The 26488-nt window shown below is 37.5% G+C and overlaps 1 protein-coding gene across 1 annotated transcript; it reads right to left on the reverse strand.

Moving 5' to 3' along the window:
- Positions 1-203: 203 nt before the first annotated feature.
- Positions 204-26488, reverse strand: LOC111505285 (polygalacturonase). Its single transcript, XM_074175210.1, has 4 exons — positions 26178-26488; positions 23423-23634; positions 2352-2664; positions 204-542 (listed from the first exon to the last, which is right to left on the reverse strand). The coding sequence occupies exons 1-4, from the start codon at positions 26458-26460 to the stop codon at positions 286-288; spliced, it is 1065 nt and encodes a 354-aa protein (XP_074031311.1). The 5' UTR covers positions 26461-26488; the 3' UTR covers positions 204-285.

Here is a 26488-nt window from a genome sequence, read left to right on the forward strand (position 1 = left end):
AAAATAATTCTATGATATTGAAATGTCAGGTAGAATGCGAAAAATATGTGTTGACCAAGAAAATATACAGCTTCATTATTCGACATTTCGTAGAATTTTAGAATTAACTTTGAAATATCGTTGAAGTCAACTACTTACTATGTTTAAATCTAGTTTTTTTGGCAAATTTCTATATCATAAGGATGAATGAATGATACACGAAATGGCAGAATAATATTGCATTATACAAAGTGAAATCATGATTATACAGGCAACCTCACTAATTCTAAAATCACAAAACCACTCTCAACAAGAAAATCCAGCAGGTGAATAATTACAATTGCTTGGTGTTGAATTGCTTGTAATAGAGATGTCAGACCACTCCCAGTTCAAGCAGCCGGTATCACCACAAATGATTTGTACTGGTTTCGAATCGTTACCATTCATGGTGCCAGTAATGTTACTCAAGACCAAGTGTATGATTGGAATATTACTGGATGGTTTGCCGGTACCTTCTCCATCTTTGTAATCCTGTTGTATATTTATTCCAAAGTTAGTGATACCTGAAAAGATTAAGATCGATTTTTTATGACAACCAAAACTTCATAGGTTAGTTACTAGCTTTTGTTCACAAAATGTACATCCATTACAGTAACCACAATAAGTTTCGAGATTATACCATATGAAATACCTAATTTATTAAATACAAAACTACAAAGTTTTTTCATGACGAGTTAATATTTCATTCTAATAATTTCTTCAATATTTCTACATGTTTCCGAAGACGAAGTCGCGAGTTGCAGATAATAGTTCATCATATCAGTTTGAGATCATAGCATAGTATTAACAACCGGAAAATGCATAAAAACATAGACTGTCACGGCTCAAGTTACGAATGGAGGGCTGATAGGCCGTGGTCGAAAAGAAATTGTAGCACCAAAGATTTTGTCTATTTCTGTGGCAAACATCTTCAGTTAGGCCTATCAGAGTCGCTGCTCGTCGTGCTAATGAACTGATGTGCATTATTAAAAATTTAGTCGACCACGATGTTGAGAATAACTTAGTGATAAAAGTGACAGACAACTTTGAGAAGCAAACATTCAATGTCATTAAAAACTTAGAATCATGCATTCGGTTTTCATGAACTGAAGACTGTTAATTTAAATTAATATATAGAGACCGTTTCTTTTATCATGTCGTAACATTGCTATATTCGAAACCGTAACAGATACAATGGTCGGAAAAAATTCAAGGGGACTTTCGTTCTTCTCGAGTTATTCGGGGAAAACGAAAAATGCTGTTTTTAGTTTTTTCCGAATAGAATTCTCATTTCGGAGAATAAGAAAAATGGAAAAGGAAAATGTTATTGAATTCGAAGTGAACTATGAAGATTTAATAATAAATATTCGATAAAACATTTTGTGTTAACATGGTAACTATCAACTTTTTTTTTAATACGGACCTGTCTTTTTTATTCAAGATATTGATGAAGCAATACATTCACAATCCAAGGGTATATAACATTTGGTATTTTTAAAGCGTTTCATTTCCACTATCAAGAGTGACAACAATTTTAAATTACGGTCCTGTCGTTACTTTTTTTGTAAATTGTTTAGATTTCTTCAAAATATAATTTAGACAACCCAATAAATTCATCAGGTAGGTACACTAACACAATGAAAATTCGTTTTGAAAATGTTTGTATTGCCGTAATCTTTCTTTCAAGGATTATTTCTCCCTAATCAATTATAGTTCGTAATATTTTTATAATTCTCATTCCCGGAATTAACGAAAATATCAGTTTCTGGTCAAAATTCGACTGTTGTACCGGTGATTCAAGCCGCGAGGCCGGACGATCGATTTCCACTTCTCATCGTCCAGCCCATGCTAGAGATGACACGCTAAAAGGTAAGACCTCGTTGGTTTTTTGCTTGCACAAGTTTCGAATTTTGAGAATGGTCGTTCGTAGGGGTACGACAGATTTTAAACAGATTTTGAGTAAAACAACACTACATATGTTTCACAATTGAATACTCACCACAATTCTGATGAAGATGAAGAGGCAGATGATATAAATGATAAAGTTCATGGAATAGATTTTCAAGTTTCAAAAGGCAGATGATATAAATGATAAAGTTCATGGAATAGATTTTCAAGTTTCAAAAGTAATTGAGTATTATTTAGAATTCAAGGGTTTTCATTTTCATCGACCAGTTTCAATTCTGTTTGTAGAATTCAGATTTTGACAGTTCTTATAGAAACAGTTTCATTCAATTGAGGTTTATTAAAATCCAGTTCAACGATAGCAATTGCATAAAAATTATCACAGACCAGCCAGATGATAATTATTTCCAATAAATTCGTTAAATTACCTTTCAGTTCGATATTTTTATAGGTGATATTTCTGATTTCAGTTTCTTTGCCATCAATGTGAGTCTTCACATGCAATCCGTTTGCTGATTTTTTCACAATACTATCAGTAAAAGTAACATTATATACGGGTTCTTTAGTAACTGATAGACTCAATCCATGTCCACCAGAGCAATCCATATTCCTGACAAGGATGTTTGATCCAGCATTGATAACTACGCAATCATCTTGATTCATCACAGTAGAGTTTTCTATAATTACATTCTCAACTCCACTGAGATTGAATCCATCCGTGTTATGACCGGTGAAGTTGTCCTGAAAAAATTTTCAAAAACCCATATATAAAATTCAAGGAACAGAGAGACACTTATATATATATATATATATATATATATATATATATATATATATATATATATATATATAGCCTAAGTGCAATTTACTCTTTTTTACTACAAATTGAAAAAAAATTCATCTTTATTAGAATATAGTACATGAAATAATCATAATCTAATTGGCATTCCTGTATAGGATAAAGTTTGGCAATACTGAATCCAACAATGTAATTGTTTTCTGAACTGTCATGTCATTTATTTCTTCTTCTCCATTTTCATTCAAAATCAGTATTATAACCTATTTTGTGATCACATGTACCGGCCTGGTACAAAATCAGAATTTTAGAATTAAAAAAAGAAATGTATTCATTAGATTCACAATCATTTTACCAAAATTTGAATTTTATATGTTCAATTGTTTGATGTGTAACTGTAATCATTTTGAATCACTATATATATATATATATATATATATATATATATATATATATATATATATATATATATATATATATATATATATATATATATATATAAATTTGTGTGATTCGAAAATAATTAGCAATGTATAATAAGATATATAGGATAACGATTTTCTATGGAGCTCTTGGAATACGATTAAGTACTTCAAAATAACTGCGAATAGTAATTTTGATGACCTTGTCGATTGAAATAATAATGATAATGAGCAGGGATGGCCACAAACATCCATGGTCTTTTTTGAGTTGCGCCACCACTTACCCAAGCAACTGGTGCAAAACCGGACCGGCAGTCCGGGCGCACCCGAGAAGGAGAATACTATTCTCCCTCTGGTGCCAGCCGAGGGTTCATAGGGCGAACTACCCGGCAATCCCAAAAGTTGGTTCCTGATAATAGAGGAAGGAACTCCCACAGTCGACCGCTCGGACGGGTCGAAGGCAAGGTGGTGGGGCCCATAACAATAATTTTCCTACCGATGACACTCTGGCAATGACAACTGATGCTTTGAGTGGACTCATGAGCTGAGAGATAGCCTTATGCATTGCTACGAGAGTAGTGAGCCCGCGTGAACAGGGGACATGCCGAGAATGCATGCTCTGTGGTGTGAACACATTCGGAGCATGCCGATTCGGAAGATTTACCGGCGGCGTGTAAGATCACATCAGCAAGACAACACGCGTCTCGTATCCAATGTATGATGAATTACAGGGCGGCCCAACCTTTCATGCCCGCAGTGCGGCGAACAGCCGCCACACTACGATGTATCCATCACACTTTGAGTTAAGGCATGCTGCTAACCACCAGACATCACTGCCTTGAAAGGATAAGAATGCTACTGACTGCTAATAAATCACTAATGAGGCGATCGAGAAGTATCGCAGAAAATCTTAGGTTCCGCAAGAAACCCTCTTGCTTATTCCAAGAGCCTCTATGTCTCGTGGATAATCCGCCGACCGCTGATCAGGTGAAATCCTTCTGGAAGTACATGTCCTCTCGCATCCACTCAACTCAGACACTCCAGCCTCACTTCTCACTTCTGCGGCAACACAAGAATAAGCCAATGCATGGGTTTTCTTTAACAACATTGATAACCTGCGCTTGATATAGCGCCTGATTTTCGCTTTCCTCAGGTCGAGTGAGCTGAGGTCGGAAAATAATGGGTTCATCATGACATGTCAGGATTTTTTCTATAATACCTTAGTCTACTGCAGTTGCGTGATGGGTATAAAAGTTCCTGACATAGGGCGCAGGACCCACTGCGATGCGCCTGAAACCATTATGCATGTCCAGCACCTATGTCCATCGACTTAATGCGGTCGTGAGAGTACCGGCGTTGTCTATCGTTCCCGGGACGAGAATAGAATAGAGAAATGCCTAATTTATTCAAACTCCACATTTTCTACTTCAGGCTCAAACAAGGTAATGAGCTTGATTTAGTTCTGTCTAACCAACATAGCAATACTATATTTGTCATGGAGTTTTCAGCACCCAGTGAGAAGGAAAAACACATGAAGTATCGAAATTATCTCTATCCATTCTGTTGAAATGACTGTTCTAATTATTGTAGTCCATGAAAACGAATGATAAATGGCCCCCAAATGACGGAGTTCAACAGACATAATTGTTCTTTTACTCAATCGCGCATACATAATTAGATACAACCAAATGAATTTAATACAGTAATGATACAGGTATCTATTGAAATATAAAAGAACTTTTTTTGCCTACTCAATTTGAAGATCTTTGTTCATTCAGGCATTTTTTGTACATATATCTGAAAAATAATAAAGAAAGCTGTTTTATATTTTCTTCGATATTATTATAGGCACTGACGGCCTGATCTGTTAAAAAAAATCTATTTTTCCGTTAATCAGCTGTCGCTCCCATGCGAATAACAACTTTCAGAAGTTCAGAAACTTGTGCGAGCTAAGGACTAACGAAAGCTTATCTTTTAACGTGTGATTCCTAACATCCCAGCTTCAACCAGATAAATTCTCTCAAGAAAAATATCTGGTGGAGGCAGAAATCGAACCCATGGTCTTCCGATCGTGAGTCGGGCGCACTACCACCGCGGCCAATTTCACAAAAGAAGAATCGCTCAAACGGTTTGGTATAAAAAGTATTCTTATAAAAAATTTGCATCTTTTGAAAATGAAATTGATATTAAAAAAATCTGAAATCGTATGTACGGGGTTTTAGAAAAGTAATGAAACGTGAAAATGTTTCATGAGAAAAATAGGAACCATTATTTATGATGATGAATTATGATAATGATCTAAAATTAGGCATGTATTCAAATTTTCAGACCAAAATTACAATTTTTACGTCTAGATTAATCATATGTTTTTTGCGATTATTTACAGCATTTCATAAAAAAATCAAGAAAGTTTGCATCTTATTTGTGTGAAATTGAGCCTAAGTGGTCTTACAAGATTTTCTGTGAAATTCTGCAAATAATCGCAAAAATAAATAATCACATAAACGACTACCACCGCAAAACTTATTATTCATCATCGTCTGAAGAAAAAACGTTGGATAATGAGCAGCTATCTTGCGATCCCTATTGTTCAAGAGGATAATCAATAGTCAAGTGCAATGTCCATTCTAGTGTCGAGATCACATATTTTGTCTTCTTTTATCGTAGTCTAACGTATTTTTTTCCGTGACTTTGATGTGATATTTTATATCGCAATAGATAGTAGACCTTTTACCTCATTTATTTCAAAAGTCAAGTTTTACCTCGCCACTTGGTTTTTCTTTTAAGCCCATATTACCTTGATCGGGTTTAGATCACAACGGTTAGGATGAATGCGGTGTACAATTATGTTCCTCCCACGAGCCATTTTTTTCAGACAGTCAGTTAATTGTATCAGCTTTTCGCCAGGCAGTTGTTGGTGACTGCTTCAATTGCCTGCTGTGGTAGGAGACATTGTCCATGACGACGACAAAGTTTGGTAAAATCTTTAAAAACTACCATTCGAACTTTTGTACGTCCATTTTCTCATGGTAGTCCTTAGTTTTCTTGGACTCGAAGAGTGATACCCGAATCGCTGCCTCCGTCCTTGTTGAACTATCCTTATGTTTTATCATAATAATTGTTGAATCTAATACACCTGCTGTCATCTGTTAAAACATGAAAATTGTCTTAGGTTAATTTGTGTTCTGTCATATTTTGATAGTTAAGAAGAAGCAGAAAATTTTGTTTTTGAGTGCTATGGCAACAAGTTGTAAAAGAATGAAGTTCAGAATGTATGACAGTAAGAAAAGAGTTTGATTGCTTACTTTTATTTTTTCGATTCGTTCTTCAATAAAACTAATCACATTTGAAGTTGTGTCTATCTTAAAAGTAAAAAACCGAACAGGTTATGGGCCCAGGCACCCTTCAGTTAAAAGCAGAAAGTGTAAAACGTAAGCAATCGTAAAAATTAAAAACGGTAACAACTAAAAACAAAAATGGCGACTGCAGCTCAGGACGACGCAGTGACTTCGGTCGAAAAACTAACAAACAATGAATCGTACCAGATATGGTAGTTTCAAATAACAATTATACTCAAAGCTTATGCTTTATGGGACATTGTTAGTGGAAGAGAAGTTTTGCCATCTTCTGATGACAGTAAAATAGCAGAATGGAATCGTCGAGATGCCAAAGCCCAAAAATTAATAATAACGACAGTAGACAGAAAGATTCTCATGCATATAATCAACTGTAAAACATCCAACGAGATGCTCGAGAAACTGAGTAATATTTTTGACAAGAACACTGAAGAACAAAAATGCAGCTTATTAAAGGATTTCTTCATTTTAACATATGATAGAAGCAGTGATATTTCAATACATATAAGTGAAGTTGAAAGCCTGGCATACAGACTAAAAAGTTTGAGTCAAGATATTAATGAAGAAATGATTATCTCCAAGATACTTTCAACGTTACCAGAAAGTTATAAATACTTCAACACAGCCTCGGATTCAACACCCAAAAGTGAAAAGACATTAACTAAACTCACCTCAAGGCTATTAGCAGAAGAAGCCAGATTCAAAGAAGTTACAGAAGAAAATGCAGTAGCATTCGTGTCAACAAAAAGTGAAAAGAAGGGTTCCAAATATAAAGAAAAAGTAACATGCTTCAAATGTAATGGATTGGGGCATTTTGCTAAGAACTGTCAGAAGCAAAGAACTTGTTCGATCTGTAAGAAGAACAATCATGTTGAACAAGATTGCTATTTCAGAAAGAAGAAACAGACACCAGAAAAAATGCAGAAGGTAGCATTTTTGACAGAAAAAAATGAAAACCCCGTAGACGATAGAGTTTTTGTTGTAGACTCAGGGTCATCTTCGCATATGTCTAATAACATAGATTTTTTCGAAACACTTGCTGAAACTACATCAAAAATTTCAGTAGCTAAAAAGGGACTTGATGTGAGAAGTCAAGGACTGGGATCAATAGAAGGAAGTGAAATTATTCTAAATGATGTACTTTTCATTCCTGATTTAAGTCAAAACTTATTATCTGTGAGTGCCATTACAGAAAAAGAAGGAAAAGTGATATTTGACAAAAACAAAGTGACTATCTTGAAAGATGAAATGAAAATCCTCGAAGGGACCAAAGGTGAAAATGGTCTTTATATGGTGAATTTGAATATACAACCACAAACTTTTCTATCAGAACTTGAAGAAAATCCAGCACAAATATGGCACAGAAAACCCGTGGGTTGGGCTACCTATCGGGCGCGTCCCCAGGTGGCGGATAGGGGAACGGCCAGGGGACTGGAGGTCCTATCCGGGAAGCCAATGGGGCCTAACGGACGGGGTTGACGGACTCCTGGTCAGTGGCAGAAATAAGTAGGGTGAGGGGAACTAAAACCCCCCAAAAGCCCTGCAAAACATGCCACCGCGGACCAGCCTACCCAAGCTAAGATGTAAGGAATCGTGTCGACAGCTGAATGGCCGCAGGGTTATATGCGGTTACGAACGATCCCCTTGAGGAACCGGGCGAAACCTCATTGTAACTAGCCTTCCTCTGGTAATGCGGGGCTCTGCTAGAGGTGACCAACCCTTCCCTTGCTACTCGTGGGAACATACATGGAAACAAAACGTAAGTACAAAAAACCAAACAATCCCGAGGCTGGACAGCAATGCTCACTCAATTTAGGGCGGGGGCTGGGGATGAACAGAAATGCTCACCCCAAGCTACCGCTCAGAAAGAGGCTGGACATAACAGACCACCTCGCGATGCAACGCAAAGGCCAAGGCGTAAGCGTATCAGCGGCGCCGAGGCCAAGAGGAGGAAGAGAGCGAAAGAGGCAGAAGTGGCAGCAACTATGAGTGCACCCTCCACCTCTCCCACTCCATCCTCAACAACAAGGGCACCTCTTGCGGAGGGCGCCAAGAGCTCCGCCTTGGAAAAAGGCAAGGAACCGGCTGCCACCGCAGGAAAGCGCCCTCACGCGAGTACCTCCACGGAGGGAACCCCAAGAAGGTTGAAGAAGCTGCGCAGCGACAGAAATGTCGCTGCACCTTCCAAAACCTTCGTGGAGGCCGCCTTGAGACACCTCAAGGTAGCCATCATAGATGAGACTAACCCGTACGGTAAGGTTACCGCAGAACGAGAGAGTCTCATCAAAAAACAACTGTTGGAGGAGCTGGACAAGATCATCTTCTCCGCCTCCAGCAACAACAGCAAACCGCCCACGTTCAAGTCGTGGACATACTCCGGTGAAATCATCAGAGTGGTCTGCGATGACGACGTGACGCTAGAGTGACTGAAGAAAGCCACAATGAATATTAAGCCATGGGAGGAGGCATCACTTGCAGTCGTCAGTGTGGATAAGCTCCCGAAGCTTACCAAAGCCTCACTCTGGATCCCGGAGGACGTCCACAAGACGACATCCGGTGAAAAGGAGAGGGTGCTGGGTCGGCTAAAGGCGCAGAATCCTGACCTGAAGGTAGCAAGATGGTGCACCTTCCATCATGAGGTTAAGATGAACCCACAAGGACACCTCTTCGTCTTCGGGATCGGAGAAGATGATATGGCTGTCCTGAAGAAGAAGTCAATGAGGTTAAGCTACGCGTTTACCTCACTGACTATTAGGGCAACAATAAAAGAAACAGAGGGTACCTCTGAAGACCCTAGGTCCTTGGAAGTTGAACCACCTAAAGTGGATATTGACCCCAAGGCCACCATGGGTCCCGAAAAGGAAGTCGAAGCATCTGAACAGATGACATTCGATGACCTGACGGAGGAGGCACCCAAAAACAGCGAGGCCACCTCCCCCTTAGCAGGGAGCAGATGGACCTCTAAAGGTAACTTTGTATCCAACAACTGTCTCATGGGCAAGGACGTTGGAAAAAAAGTAAAAATAATACAATGCAACCTCCAACACAAAAAGGCGGCAACGGCAACACTATGTCGCCACCTTGATGTATTGGAGGAGGCAATAGCTTTGATCCAGGAGCCCTGGATAATTAAGACCAAAATTACTGGTTTCAGTAGTTTAACTGGTCAAATTTTCAGCTTACCAAGCAACCAGCAACCTAGGACGGCTGTCTACGTTCCTAGGAAATACAGAGCGTTTCCGATGGCACAATTCAGCACCTCAGATCTCACTGCGGTCAAAGTTGAATGTCCAGTTGGGAAAGGCAAATATATGGCGTTGATAATCGCATCGGTGTACCTCCCTTCAGATGCAGCCACCCTACCACCGACCAGAGAAATGGAAGTACTAGTGGACCACTGCCTCAACCAGAGAGTGGAGCTCATATTGGGTTGCGACTCAAACTCTCACCACGTGAGCTGGGGCAGCAAGGATATCAACGCCCGAGGTAAGTCACTATACGAATATATAATACAGAAAGATCTAACAATCTTGAACAGAGGCACGGAGCCAACATTTATTAATGCCCGTAGCCAAACGTTAATAGATATCACGCTCACGACAGCCGAAATATCAAACAAAATCCAAGACTGGCAAGTCTCGGACCATATCTCTATGTCAGACCACCGCTGGCTGACCTATACGGTAAGCCAGGATCTCAGGACTACTGTGAAATCCCGTGACCCGAAGAGGACGGATGTAGCTCTCTACAATCGACTCTTAAGAGGAGCTCTGCGGGAAACAGAGGTCCTGACTCCTGGCAACAATGAAGAACTGGAAAGGTATACAGTATCTATCCACAACAAAATAGACACTGCCTATAAGGAATCCTGTCCAATGAGGATGGTTCAAACGCATGGCACAACCAACACATGGTGGTGCCCTGAATTGGAACACCTCAGGAAGACAGCGAGAACGACCTTTAACAAGGCAAAACGTACAAGACTCGAAGAGGACTGGGTTATATATCAAGCCAACCTCAGAGAGTTCAAAAAAGTCTGCAGACGAAAACAAAGAGAAGCCTGGAGAGCCTATTGTGAGGCAGTCGAAGACTTTCCACTAGCTTCTAGGCTACAGAAGGCACTCTCAAATGACCACCAAAAGACTATCGGCATCCTGACGAGGAAAAATGGCGACAAAGCCGCCAACCTCCAGGAGAGTGCTGAGATTCTTATGGAAACTCACTTCCCAGGTTCTGTCTTTCCTGGAACGGCGAACTGGACGGATGTACCAATAACACCCTCACAATATGACTGGCAATATGCTAGTACAGTAATTGATGAGGACAAAATAAGATGGGCTATATCGGGCTTTTCCCCCTTCAAGTCACCAGGGCCTGACGGTATAAGACCAGCCCTACTTCAGTGGGGACTGGACACTCTTATGCCACACCTGGTTGGAATATTCAGAGCCTCTCTAGCTTTGAGGCATATTCCCAGTAAGTGGAGAGAAGTAAGAGTAGTATTTATACCCAAACCAGGTAGGATGGACTACACCCTACCAAAAGCATTCCGACCAATTAGTCTCACATCGTTTTTCTTAAAAACCATGGAGAGGCTATGTGAGCGGTACATAAGAGATGAAGTACTTGTTAACAACCCACTTCATCCAAATCAGCATGCATATACCCCGGGAAGGTCTACTGATTCTGCCCTTCACCATGTGGTTGGCAGAATCGAGAGATCATTGGACAACAAAGAATCCACCCTAGGTATATTCATAGATATTGAGGGAGCGTTTGATAAAACAACTTTTCCAACAATTACCCAACAACTACACTCCAGGAATGTACCCCTGGTAGTAGGAGAATGGATACTCCAGATGCTCTCTAGCAGAGCAATAAGTATTAATGTAGAAGACATCACAGTTAAAGGACTGGTCATGAGGGGATGTCCACAGGGAGGGGTCTTATCACCCCTTCTCTGGAACATAGTTCTGGATACCCTAATTAATCACCTTAACAAAAATGGATTCTACACAATTGCATACGCAGATGACATAGTTATCTTGCAGACCGGCAAATTTGTAAACACACTGTGCGATAGAGCGCAGGATGGGCTCAAATTGATAGAAACATGGTGTAAGGAACACTCACTGTCGATCAATCCCAAGAAGACTGAGATGGTCCTTTTCACCAGGAAAAGAAGTTTAACGGGCTTAAAACCTCCCGAAATCTTCAAAAGCCAACTGAACTTCTCTGAAGAGGTGAAATACCTTGGTATTATCCTCGACAAGAAGCTAACATGGAACTCTCATCTACAGAGCAGAGCAAAAAGAGCATACGTGGCTTATGAGCAATGTCGGAGGACAGTGGGACGCGCATGGGGTCTTTCACCCCGTGTAGTCGCCTGGATCTACACTGCAATAATAAGACCTATGTTAACTTATGGAGCCATTGCATGGGGACCGAAAGTTCTACAAGCAACGGCCATCCAAAAATTATATCAAATACAGCGACTGGCTTGTTTAAACATCACAGGAGCCATGAGAACAACACCAACCGCGGCAATGGAATTAATCACGGGTCTGACCCCTCTGGATCTGTACGTTAAGGAGGTTGCGTTAATGGCCATGATACGATTGCACACGGCTGGTGTAAACCTAGAAGTAGGAATGGGTCGATTGAGGCTGGGCCTATGGCGGGAAGCGCTTACTGCGCAACCTCTGCTGCAGGCAACAAGTGATGCAATTGAACCCAGGTTTGTGTTTAATAAACCCTACAAAATACAAATTAAGCAGAACACAGAGTCAGATGCTACAAATGCAATACGGATTTATACAGATGGCTCAAAAACCAAAGAAGGTTCAGGATGTGGAGTGTACTCCAGATCACTAAGCCTAAGGATTAAATGGGGAATGGGAAGAAATACCAGCGTGGTCCAAACAGAACTGGCTGGTATCTCAATCGCCACAAAAGAAATAACCAAGAAAAGAATTTCTGGCAAAAACATTACAATCTGCACTGATAGCAGACAAGCACTATTAGCCTTGAACAGACACCGTGTTACTTCAGGACTAGCACTAGAGTGCCACCAAGATTTAGCCAAAGCCTCGGTAGATAATAACATTATCCTGAGGTGGGTTAAAGGGCACGAAAGGAGTAAAGGTAATCGCATTGCCGACTCTTTAGCCAAGGAAGCGGCTGGACTAAGAATTTTAGGACCAAGTGGCACCCACGGCCTGATGACATCGACAATTGCGGAACTAGTCAAATGTTACACCCATGCTCAATCTTTAAAGAGATGGGATGAAATCAAAGGATGTAATCTTGCCAGGATCACCTTGGGCGACCCTGGGAAGCTGGCGCCGAAGAAATATCTGGCGATGACCAGGAAAAATCTACGCCTTACAGTAGGATTTCTGACTGGCCACTGTCAGCTAAGGAAACACCTACATAATATGGGGCTAGTGGACACACCTCTATGCAGGATGTGTGAACAGGAAGATGAGACTGTCAGGCATATCCTGTGCGAGTGCCCGGAGTTATCGTCAATAAGAGAGTGTGTGTTCGGCGAGTCTTGGCCTACACCTGCCGATATAAAGGAGATGTCTCCCAGCGACCTGTCCACCTTCCTGGAAAGGACAGGATGGACGACGACCTAGGAGGACAACTCCTCGGGAGGATGTACAATGGGTCACATGTGGCCTAAGTGCGTGGGCTTACACTCACCCTCCCTACTCTACAGATACAGATGGCACAGAAAACTAGGACATTTGGGGGTGAATAACTTGAAAAGATTAGTTGACATGTCAACTGGAATCGACATCAATAAAACTGATCTTGATAAACTAGTAACAGTATGTAAAACATGCCTAAAAGCTAAGCAAACCAGACTTCCTTTCAATAATGTAAAAACTAGAGCCACCCGCCCTCTTGAAATCATTCACACATATTTATGTGGCCCCATCGATCCCATCACACGGGATGGTAAGAAATACATTCTAACATTCCTCGATGACTTCACATCATCAAGAAGTGACAATGGAACAGAGTTTGTTAATGCAGATCTGAAACCTTGGTATAAAAGAAAAGGAATTGTAATGGATCTTTCTGTACCACACTCTCCTCAACATAACGGTAAAGCAGAAAGGTTGAACCGTAGCATAATGGACAAAGCCAGAGCACTGATTTTTGACTCTGGTTTGAACAAGAAGTTCTGGGGTGAAGCAGCAAGAGTGGCTACATATCTTTTAAACAGATCACCCAGCGAGGCAGTTGACATAACTCCAACAGAAAAGTGGACAGCTAAAATACCAAATCTTTCAAATATTCATTTATTTGGATGTAAAGCCTATGCCAAGACACTGGGATATTTAAAAAAACTTGACGAAAGAAGTAAGGAGTTCATTTTCATTGGATATTCATCGAATGGCTATCGATTGTGCCCAGCTGCTAGGTTTTTTGACACTATTTTCAGTCGTCGAAAAGTGAACTCCTGGGAATGAACAGCTGATTACGTTCGGTTCAAACTGCGGTTAACTCTTAGTAAAGAGAATATACTTGTTAGTGTATCATGGTTTCATTTAACTATTGATGCACTGTATTTCAGTTATTAGTAATATTCAATCATTGAAGAGGTTTTTTTTGATTTTCGATCTGAAAATTTACTGGTACCGATTTGAGTTCAATTTTGGAGCAGCTCTTGCTCGTATATACTTCAAATAATTCATCATTCTGAGATATGATTGATCGCTCCAACTCGATGATATAAACTGTCACCCTAGTGGGGACTTCAACATTATTCTAATTTTATGGTGTCGCAAGCAAATTTTTGTTTTGTGCCCGTACTTTTATTTTTCTGTTCGGGCTTTTTATTACCTGTCCAAATTTTTCATTCATCTGGCTGGATATCATTTGAATCTCAATCCAGGAATTTGGCACTTCTATACAATCTCTTATTGATGTCAATTCCAGACACTCGCATAGGACATGCCAGACAGTTTCATCTTCCTGTTCATACATCCTACATAGAGGTGTGTCCACTAGCTCTATATTATGGAGCTGTTTCTTTAGTTGATAGTGGCCAGTCAGAAATTTTACATAAAAGCTTAGATTTTTCCTGGTCATCGCAAGATACTTCTTCGGCGCCAGCTTCCTAGGGTCGCCCTGGGTGATCTTGGCAGTATTGCAACCTTTGATTTAATCTCATCTCTTTAGAGATTGAACATGGGTGTATCGTTTGGCTAGTTCCGCAATTGTCGCCTCCTTACTACTAGTACTAACCATGAGGTGACACGGTGTCTGTTCAAGGCTAATAAGGCTTGTCTGCTATCAGTGCAGATTGTTAATTATATATTATAGCATATTGTTATTGTTGATTTCTAACTATATACTGTTGTGACTAGAGAAATTGGCTTCAATCCAAGTAGATTTCTTGAAATCGCATAGTAGGTTTAGTATCCCAACTTTCAATTGGCATTAATATCGAATAGATATCATGTATTTCAGTTTTTCGAATCTCATATTCTCAAATTTGTATATGCACCGAATAAACTCATTTTTGGTTTTCATTTTGGTAACTTTGAGCTTGGTAACCGCGTAATTGAGTGAGGAATTGAATTTATTATCCATATGAGCAGAACTTCAACCTTCCCTCACTGAAGTTAGCGGCAAATGCCCACAAGTCATTTGACACTTGTGCGCAAGGAAACCCTCTCGTGATACTGCTCTCAGGCGAAAGTTTCAGCTTTATCCTTCTTAATGAGGGGAAAAACGCTAATACTTCACCGATATCTAGGTGTTACTTCATATCTCCAGTTGTGGAATTGGCCGCGGTGGTAGTGTGCATGACTCACGATCGGAAGGCCGTGGGTTCGATTCCCGACTCGACCAGACATTTTTCTCGCGAGAATTCATCTGGTTGAAGCAGGGATGATTCTCCAACCGTGTTAGGAATCACACGTTAAAAGGTAAGATCTCTTTAGTCCTTAGCTCGCACAAGTTTCTCAAATTCTGAGAGTTGTCGTTTCTATGGGGGCGACAACTGATTAACGGAAAAATTTTAAACAATATTTTTTTTATCAAAGTGGAGAATTCAAATTGTATCGATCTGTATATTCAAAACCGGCAATCTTATATGAGCCGAATGATAGTGATATAATTGAGAACGTCATTAGATTCTATATAACTCGATAACAGATTAGATTATTTGATAAAACGGCAATAATATTTCAAAAATAATGATTCGAACATAAAAGCAAAAAAAATTGTTTTTTATGTTTTTCTATAATCTACTTAAATGATAATTACTCTTTCAGCTATCATATAAAGAAGATATATAGTACTTGATGTACTTTCGAGGTGCAATTACCGAATTCTACTGAGCCCCAAATAGAAAACAGCTCTTGTTTTTTGCCAGAAGAATGATAAAAATAGTCATGTGACGGATTTGGCCGATATTTGATGAAAATCTGATGGTAGCGTGAGGAATTAACACTTTATTGTGAGATTTTCACTGAACAATTGAAAAAAACCTGCAACACGTGTTTCTTCAATATACGCTAATGGGCTCATTTAACAATTTTTTTTTATTTCATAATTTGAAAGTTTATGTTTCAAATAGTACATCTGCAAGAAATCTGAATTTTTACTCTTCATCTTTCCCCTCAAATTAATTGTTGAATGTGGCGTTCACCGCAACGGGGCGTGGTCAAGCTTTACGTCACATCAGTCGACTTGGCGACAAGGGAGTGCTGGCGGATAAGCGAAATACCTGTGCTAAAGCCGTAGAAAGCAAGTTGTGTGTTGTTTACTGCAGTGTGTCAACTGCGTGAATATGAATAATGATAAAAAATTACGTTACAAGTATTGCATCGTTTGTAAATGCAAGAATTCTTCGGTAACTGCATCTGACAAAATTTTTATTTTAGTGTTACGAAACTTATGGCAGCGCGCTATGCGGAGGGCAGACTTTGTATCTGCCAAGGGAAAGCATTTTTGTTGCGAAGATCATTTTAATGTAAGTATGAATGATAATGATCATTGAAAAAATTATACTTTACTCTGAGAACTACAAAAAGTATTGGAAAAAATTACGTTCCCCCGAGGACAGTGAGAGTTTGAGTACATCAGACATGACTTCTGTTGATACATCATCAGATTCTACTTTATCTGGAATATTAGTTGTAAACTGGAATTCTAAAAACAATATTGAGCGAAAATCTATTTACGTCATAGAGAAAAATCCGAAATTATGTCTTGGAATCGCAAGGTAACTACTCCTTATTTATTATAGTACTGTTGTATCAAAACTGTCAGTTACCCAGAATTGATATATACATTACTTTGAAGAAAATTAAATTGAATTGACGATAGCAGCGATTCATAATCTCCAACTACAGGCCAGGTTGCCACCGCTCGAAGCTCGTTTTCCTGTTGTGACGTCGAGATGTACCGCGGGCGATCTCACATTTTCAATTGCTCTTGCTCAGTTGTTAATTGACATATAAACCGAAAAATTTTGTGGGATACCTGGGAGATGATTTACTTTTATAATATATAATTTTCAATAAAAAACTAAATTAGCCTGAATGAGCCCATGATATACAAACTTTCCAATAATTACAACAGAAACTTTTTTGTGTCGTATTTTTTTTATTTTGAGAGGGTAAACAGCATATACAATGCTATTATCACAGGAACAATGGTAGAATTTTTCAAACATTACACCTCACGATTTGATCTCCACAAATTTTATTTGAAAAAATATAATCACAACATGTTTTGCTAGCACAGTAGCTTTTACAAGTGTATGAGTTGAAAAAGCCACTGTGCTAGCAAAACATATTGTGATTATATTTTTTCAAATAAAGTTTGTGGGGATCAAATCAGAATCAATCAGAAAAATAAATGGTAGATTTGATCATAAATATCTCAACCAACTAGTAGTGGAACTGTACAGATGTAGTCTGGCGTGGAAATAGATGTCAGGCAGTTGATCGTACCTAAATTATCGGCTTTTCAATCACCTTGTTTAGTAATTATGAGAAGTGTGGAGGGCTTTAATTACATTTCTTTGCTCGAAAACTATATTCGTTTGGGAAGTTGCAAATGCTTCGAATTGTATTTTCACTGAATGTTCATTGTTTTCATATGATGCCTTCAGTACTTCAATTTTGAATTTCTCTTGCCCTCTTCATTCTACCTAAAAATTTCTCTAGGTCTAGCAAACAACAATGCAACTATTCTGCTTTACCGAGTACTCTTTCATTTGCTTGTCTCATGATTTTATTCATCTCCTTTTCCTTGTAGAATAAGAATGATATCAATATCATATTTTTCGAAACTGGTTTTTCTTTTCGAAAAACATATTTGCAAAATATCGGTCATACGATGATTTTTCTCAAAACGTTTGCATATAGACCAAACTGGAAACAAAAAATTACGTTCATAGATGATCTAGAAAATGATTTATAAATGATGAATTTATGATTAACGTTTGTTAATTTTTTCAGTGACATCATAAATATATCTCATATTAGATCTTTTTTTTGAACTGATGTATTTTTAATCAATGAAAATCTGTATTTCTGCTGATGGATTCAAAACATCAGAATGTTTTGTTTCATACCATCACAAATAGAAAATAAGCTAATATTTGAAGATGTGATGAGAGCTATAAGTGAGTCTGAATAATTTTATTTCAAGTTGATATTGGGGTCTTTACGAAACGAACTAGATTATATGTTTCCTTTGAGGATTATGAACGATATTATGTAAAAAGTATCTGATATAATAGTTATACTTGTATGTATGTTATATATAACAGGGCATATAGCATACATATTATTCTCGAAATAAAGATATCCTGATATCATAAAAAGCAGAACAACTCTAGTCACCAAAAAATAATGAAGGATAACTGCAATATTTGATTGAAAAGAAGGTATTATTCGGAATTGTATTGCACCGAATATAGCGTTTTGAATAAACAGTTCATCTGCAAAATTGATATCGAAGATACTTATTCTAGCGATTTCCTACATATTTTTCGAATAATTGCGGAGTGATTGACATATTAGTAACATCATCATTTACAGAATATTGGATAGAGAAACGTCGTTGAGGTGTGAGAAGTTTCCATCTGTAAACTCATGGTCAGTTTCTCAACTTCAATTGATGGTCCATGGAAAAAGTCCGTACATAATGTACGGATTTCAAAACTTTAATTGAAAATGTTCAATAAGATGAAGATTTCAGGGTAGTAATTGAAGCAGATTGAAAGCCTTCTGATGTCCACGAAGGTCGTTTTAATCGACCAACAGTTCTAGAGGGGAGTTAGGTGATTGTGGGTCGAGAGTTTGAGAGGAGAGACATTATTCTTCATGGAAAGGATTCTAATCTGCAACGTATCAGTGAAATACATTAATTTATACGACGTTTCGCAGAATCCTCTGATGTTTTATCGTGTAGAGGATGGCTACTCTATAAAATTCCTCAACGTGACTCAAGTAGTGAAGACGTCCTCAATAAAAGTGTTTCCGCTTCCGATTTCTATACCTACATGTTCATGGAAAAGAAAGATGTAATAAATTACATTTTACTTCCTCAAAGTCTCCTAAATCAGTAGTTAGTAGACGTGTATGCTAAAATAGAAACAAAAGGATTGAATTGCATCCAAAATATTGGAAGTAGATAGTTTACGAGATGCAATGTGTCGGGCTAATAGTCATGTTTCTAATGTCGGACAGATGGTAGTTTTTCCATTTAGTTATAGTTTTTCCATTTAGTTTTACTGGTGGACCCTGCTACAAGTATGAACGAACTCATAACGCATAACATTTACATGTAATCAGAAGTGGACTAAAATACGAGATACTCTTCTACTACGTCAACAGCCTCAAGTCAGGAATTACATTATAGGCCGCATCTTTTACTTGAGAGTTGAGACTTCGATGCATATTTCAACTAAAGGTAACCTCTTTGGTTCACGGAGTTGTAACATTTATACTTTTGAGTGGCAAAAGCGGAGTTCACCACATGTGCATTATTTACTATTGTTCCATGTCAGAATATTGCCATCTGAAATTAAAAATATCATATCTGCAGAAATTCCAGATTCAGATGCAGATCCTGCGCTTTATGAAATTTTCAAAGCCAAAATGATCCATGGCACATATGGAAGTATGAACAGTTATTCACCCTGCATGTTGAACGACTATTGCAGCAAGAGATATCCACGTCCTTTCTGTAATTTCACTCAAACGCCCTCAACACTGGCTCCGCTCCCTTGCTAATGAAGGTTCTAGTGTTCTTGATAATTGGTGGGTGTTACCATGTAACCCTGTTTTGTTACATATATTCCTGGCACATATCAACGTAGAACTCTGTAATTCTGTGAAATGCAGTAAATATATTTGCGAATATGACAATAAAGGCAGTGATCGAGCGGCTGTTGTATTGTTGAATTGGTTTAATGAGGTGTCCAACAATTTAGTTAGGTGTTACATTAGCAGTTCTGAGGCTGTGTGTAGAATCTATCGTTTTCCTATCCACGATGCATGTGGCAGCCGTCCATCGTGCGAATGGCCAAAAAATATATTTCACTGCTGACAACATATCAAACAAATAACAGAATCCTCCCATGACCACACTTGTAGCATTCTTTGAGCTTGGTAAAATTGATTTGTTTGCGGAGCAGCTGTTACACTGTTATGTGTCAGCTCATCAAATTTGTACAGGTAACAAGTTCAGTCGTAGAAAGCAAGGTGAACCTGTTCCCAATCATCCAGGTGTGATGTCATTGGCAGAGTGTACACAGTAAATCTTAATAATGCGGAGCGTTATTACTTCCGACTATTGCTACATGAAGTCAATGGCCCCACTTCTTTCACTGATTAGAAAACTGTGTCAGGAGTATTACATCAGAATTATCAGTTAGCTTGCCGAGCTCTAGGATTTTTGGAAGACAACGTTCATTGGGAACGTGCTCTGCTGGAAGCTGCCATATCCGATTCAGCGCACAAAATGCGACTTCTGTTCACTGTGATGTTGACATTTTATCAATTGGATAATCCATTAGTGCTTTGGAAAAATTCAAATAAGACTTTTCTGATATTTTAAAGAGGCAAGTTGAAAATAAGTGTCAAGAAATCAGTGATATAAATGACGAACACTGTATGAATATTGTGTATAATAAGACTTTGCTGCTCTTAGAATAGGTTTTTCTCAAATGTATAACCAATCTTTAGAAATTAATGAGTTTTCGTTGACGTTGACGACAATGTACAAGTTAAACGAAGAGCAGATTCAAGCATTTCTCTCTAGCATTCATACAAATGCGGGACAGTTGCTTACCGTGTTAGAAAAAATCATAGCATCGCTATCTCTGTTCCTTTTTCGGGTATAGCGACCACATTGTTGGATGGTGGGAAGACCGATCACTCTGCTTTTATCTGGATCTCAACTTTGTCGATAAGCACATGTGCAATATTTCCAAATAAAGTGACACAGCCAAAGTACTTCGAGAGTGTTAGTTGATTGTTTGGGATGAATGCACAATGGCTCACAATGGAGGTTTACATGTGTGTCAAAAACGCAACATGGGTCAAAGAAAGAGCGACTCTCACTTCAAAAAATTATATTGCCAGCGATATTAACGATTTGTTATTGAGCCAACTTTCGACTGGTCTGGTCAAATTCTAGTATGTGGACACAAAAGTGCAATTAGAAGAGACTGTTCATTATCCTGTAGAGTTTTTGAATACTCTTAATACACGTGGAAATCCACCTCACCATCTTAGTTTGGAAGTTAAAGTTCCTACCATGCTAATACGAAACTTGATTCCGCCGAAACTTTGAAACGGCACCAGACTTCAGGTGATAGCTTTTCGTAAGAACGTTATAAAAGCCACCATTTTTACAGTATGTGGGCGAGAATTCATTAGCAGTGGACTGTATAGTATTGAAATTTACATACACATGTATATCGCCAATGACAAAAATCTCTCACACTCGCCTTGATGGTTGACACAGCACACAGAGTACTGGATAAAAGTACCTGGCAACAAACACAGTAGAATCTTTATTAGGGAACTGTCTGAGAAAATAATCGAAGAACTACCTCAATATAGTAGGGATCGGCTCAGAATAATTACAGGGTTACTAACTGGTCATTTTCCGCTTAGAGGACACCTGAATAAAATGGGTCTGTACAAGGCATGCAATATTTGGACGTACAAAATTACGCCCAGAGGGATATGAAGAACATCCAACACGGAACCTGTACAAAATAGTACAGGGAACAAGACTGATGGAATGGGTGTCAAAAAAAAATATGAATGATAATAATTAATTAAAAAAATTATAGTTTACTCTGAGCACTACTTTGAATTTTAGGTTGAAACAGACTTAAAAAATTACATGAAAGTGGGAAAAATTATTTCGAAACCTGGAGTAATTCCGCATATATTTGATTGCCAGATTGATAGACTCCATCCACTCCACCCACCGTTTGTTCAAAACAAGGGAAAACAAATTTTGTTGAATATTTGTAACGAAGATATCGCTGAAAATCAAATCATGTTTGATGAAGCAGGTACACAGGAAAAGACCTTTCATGTTGAAATTCAAGTTAATAAACAGGTTTTTCGAAGATCAAAAGCCAAACAGACCGTAAATATGATATACCACCGAAAAAGAAATCGTTCTAAAGGAATATAAAATACAGAAAATATTGGATAAAATTTCTACAAAGTTCCCAGAGGTCAGTGAGAGTTTGAGTACATCAGACATGATTTCTGTTGAAACATCATCAGATTCTACTTTGTCTGGAATATTAGTTGAAAACTGGAATTCGAAAAATAATATCGAGCGAACATCTATTCACGTCATAGAGAAAAACCCGAAATTATGTCTTGTAATCTCAAGGTACTCTTTTTTTATTATAATACTTTCGTCTCAAAAATGTCAGTTACCCATAATTGATATATACATTACTTTGAAGAAAATTGAATTGAATTGGCGATAGCAGCGATTCATAATCTCCAACTACAAGCTCGTTTGCCTGGTGTGACGTCAAGATGTACCGCGGACGATCTCACATTTTCAATTGTTGTTGCTCAGTTGTTGATTGACATATAAACCGGAAAATTTTGTGGGATACTTGGGAGATGATTTACTTGTATAATATATAATTTCCAATAAAAAACTAACTCAGCCTGAATGAGCCCATTCTGTAGCTTGGACGGCCGTCCTTTTCCAGGAGGTCACGTATCGCATCTGCACTCTAACAGTTTCTTCGAAAATGTTCACTGGGAAAGTATTGGAAACGTATATACATATATATTGTTTAATATATGAACATATATTGTTCAATATATATATATATATATATATATATATATATATATATATATATATATATATATATATATATATATTATGGAATTGGCCGCGGTGGTAGTGCGTCCGACTCACGATCGGAAGGTCGTGTGTTCGATTCCCGCCTAGACCAGATATTTTTCTCGAGAGAATTTATCTGGTTGAAGCTGGAATGATTCTGCAACCGCGGTAGCTGATTAACGGAAAAACAGATTTTAAACAGATTTTTTTTCTTTTTAAACAGATATATATATATATATATATATATATATATATATATATATATATATATATATATATATATATATATATATATATATATATATATATATATATATATATATATACATGGCTGTTTTTCACATGGTCAGTTACATATTGTCTGTTCCCGTGTGAGTACACCTGCAAGCCTGGTGATTCTTCCATATCTTTTCGAAGTGAATAATGTTTTAGAATTCCAACTGACAATGAATATTATTTTTATTTTGTATTTATATTCAATAATTATATCATATTTGAAACAATCAACAGTAGTGTGATGTTTATATTTTTTGAAATATACTCACTTTATCCCCCTCTGATACATCAAGAGTGATTCCAGACACAAAAATATTCTCACTGTTTTTGATAAAAAAGCAATGATGTGGGCAATTCTTCACATAAAGATCCTTAAAAAGTGAACCGCCGGATGCAACTACGTTGATTAGTTGTGGTTTGGTTATTCCTTTGTCACCCTTATGATCCCAATAGAGTTCGCCTTGACCGTTAATCACAGAATCTGTCAACAATATAGTTTGTATTATCTTTCAATTATTCATATGACGGTGGTCGACGCTAACGCAAACAAAACTTCATCTACTTATTCCTCTATTCAAATCGAATTAGAAAATCGGTGTCATTCAGAATTTGAATTTGATAAATCACAAACAACTTCACATATATGACAAAAAAATATTCAAACATGCCATTGACCCAGAATACCCAAACATTAAAATGTTTATTTCAGAAGTTTGGTCCGTTTTCATGAGTCTACTGTAATATTTCAGTGAACACTTATTCAATTAAATTGAAATTTTGCCAGCATAAAAATTGTGTGCTCGGAATACAATAAAATCGACGTGGGCCGTTTTGCATGATCTAAATTGGCGAAGGTTCGCCGGTGAGAAAGTTATCGAAATGCTTGAAAAGAAGGTAGTTTGTTGGCGAGAGGTCTGGGAAGTATGTTGGGTGAGGCAGAACGTCTACGATGAATTCGTTAAATTTACAAACGGTGATTTGTGGAACGTGCAGACGGCCATTGTTGTCGAGCAGGTTAAGACCTCGTCTGTGGACCAGTGTCGACTGCTGACGCAAATTTTGATTTATTTCGTCGATTCCCTCACAATGAGCAGCATCAGTGTTTAGAGTACCAAATTATCTTTCGATCAGTATATACCACGACACAGTATAATCCATATTCATTGAAATATAAAACACATTATATTGAAACATGCAAAACTTTTAAAACAACCTTATATTAAAACCTATAGAACACTCACATATGCGGGAAAATCTTTAGAAAAACAAGAAAAATTAAATTGATGGATGTAGCCGTTACTACATGGTAGGAAATTATAATGAAGAAAGAGAAAAACATAGAAAGTTTATTTTCTCTTTTCTTCATTAAAAAAATTACTAACTTATGAAGAAAAACAAGTTAAACATCGACAAAGACAACAAATCATGCCCAAAATATCATATAGCAAATTGAGGCTCAGAGATAAAATAGAAAATGAACAAGGTCTATAGAAAAGGAATGTAGAAACGACACACTTTCACAAATTTCACATCTATGCCCACACAACAAAACAGGGCGGATATATGTAGTTTCACCTTACAAACTGAAAATAATTGAGAATATTAGGCCTCATATATCTAAACGTCACTGTAGGTAATAACAGAGATACCTACTTAACTTGATTGAGTTCCTAAATTTTGTTTGCCTGTGACAATGTGGGTATATTAATCTGTAAGTGGATTCATACAGATGAGACATAATAACGGTTACAACGCAGACACAGTCCAGAAGTTAGTCAGAAAACAAAACTTCAAATTATTATGTTCTTTCTGTATAATTATTGTAATTATACAGATAGAATATAATAATGGTTTTAGCGCACACAATCCAGAAGTTATTCAGAAAACGAAGCCTCAAATTTACTTGAAGATTATTATATCCCCAGATCAAACAATCAGCAATCAAGAAATCCGTAACCCTAACATTGGTATTCTGTTATAATATAGTGATGTTTACATATATAAGGGCTAATATTACCAATTATTTTCAGTTCATTGTACTAGTTTGGAAATATCCTTATAGGACGAAACTGCAGTAACGTTAGTTACAAATGAAAGTGATAAAAAAATATAGAAAGTTCAATTTCTCTTTTTTTGATGATTTCCTTTCACCTAGTAATGGCTCGTGATATTGGATTTTTATTTCTCATTCACAATTTTGAAAAATGATATTTTTTCTATGCGAAACTCTGGACCATTTTTTCTCAATTTTGGGCTTTCAGAAGGTGAAAGATTTGAAAAAGAATGTATTGAGCTCTCAGAGAAAGTATGAAGTGAATAAAAACAATTACAATTTCTTCATGCAATGTTGAAGAATAATCATGTGAAACAGTTGTGAAAAACTCAAATTCTCAGCAGATGATTGAAAAATCTTTCACTTCATTAACTCTACATTAACTCTATCCTCTACTTCTTCGATTTAATTTTTCTTCTAGCGGCGTTGGTTTCTCACAGTTGATTATTCTCTTGAAGTATCTTTATGTACCATACCACAACCATAACCCATTATGTATGTATAATAATGATAATAATGATAATTTTCATTTGCATTCAATTACATGGTTTCTTTTGTACTCAAGTAGAGATTCTCAACAGTTCAAGTCATCTCTAATTTCCATTCTCTCTCTCTCCATAAAGTGTTATTGAAATATGTTAGTCGCTTCAAAATCAATTTGTCTACCAAAGAATAATGAATGTGATTCATATTTCTGGTAATTAGGACGAAAATTGTCAGTAGAATGTTCAATAATGTCTACCGCAGTTGTAAATAAACCATCAGAAGAAAAAAGAAAACCTGCAGGTCACTGTGAACAAACCTGCAAAATATCTTTGACAATGTTATCTCCGACTATGAAAATGTACAGTCCTGGAATGTAATATATTCATTCAGATCATAATCACTTTAGAGAAATATTTCTGTGATTGTTATTGAAAACGATTCAAGCATTTCATACCCCAAAATATTCTCCCATATTATGAACTCACTTCTTGTTCCTTGAACCGTGATTCCGTCTCCTTTGAATTCCAATAAAGGTCCACTCCAAGCATGAAATCCGAAAGTGATAGTGCCCTTCAGAGTCACAATAGATCCTTTTCTCAAGTTGAACTCCAGAGTTTCACCAGCTGGAACGGTGACATTAAAAACAGTTATTTCTGAACAACGTTCTACAACCAAAAATACTTCCGAATAATTATGAATTGCACAAAGTTCCGATCCTATGGAAACATGGATGGAAGCAAACAATAGCGTTAATACTATCGTAAACATGATGAATGAATAATCCCATTCAATGATT

The sequence above is a fragment of the Leptinotarsa decemlineata genome, unplaced genomic scaffold, assembly GCF_025532065.1.
Source record: "Leptinotarsa decemlineata unplaced genomic scaffold, Ldec_3_MD MMD2_tig00000882_RagTag_RagTag, whole genome shotgun sequence".
NCBI lineage: Eukaryota > Metazoa > Arthropoda > Insecta > Coleoptera > Chrysomelidae > Leptinotarsa > Leptinotarsa decemlineata.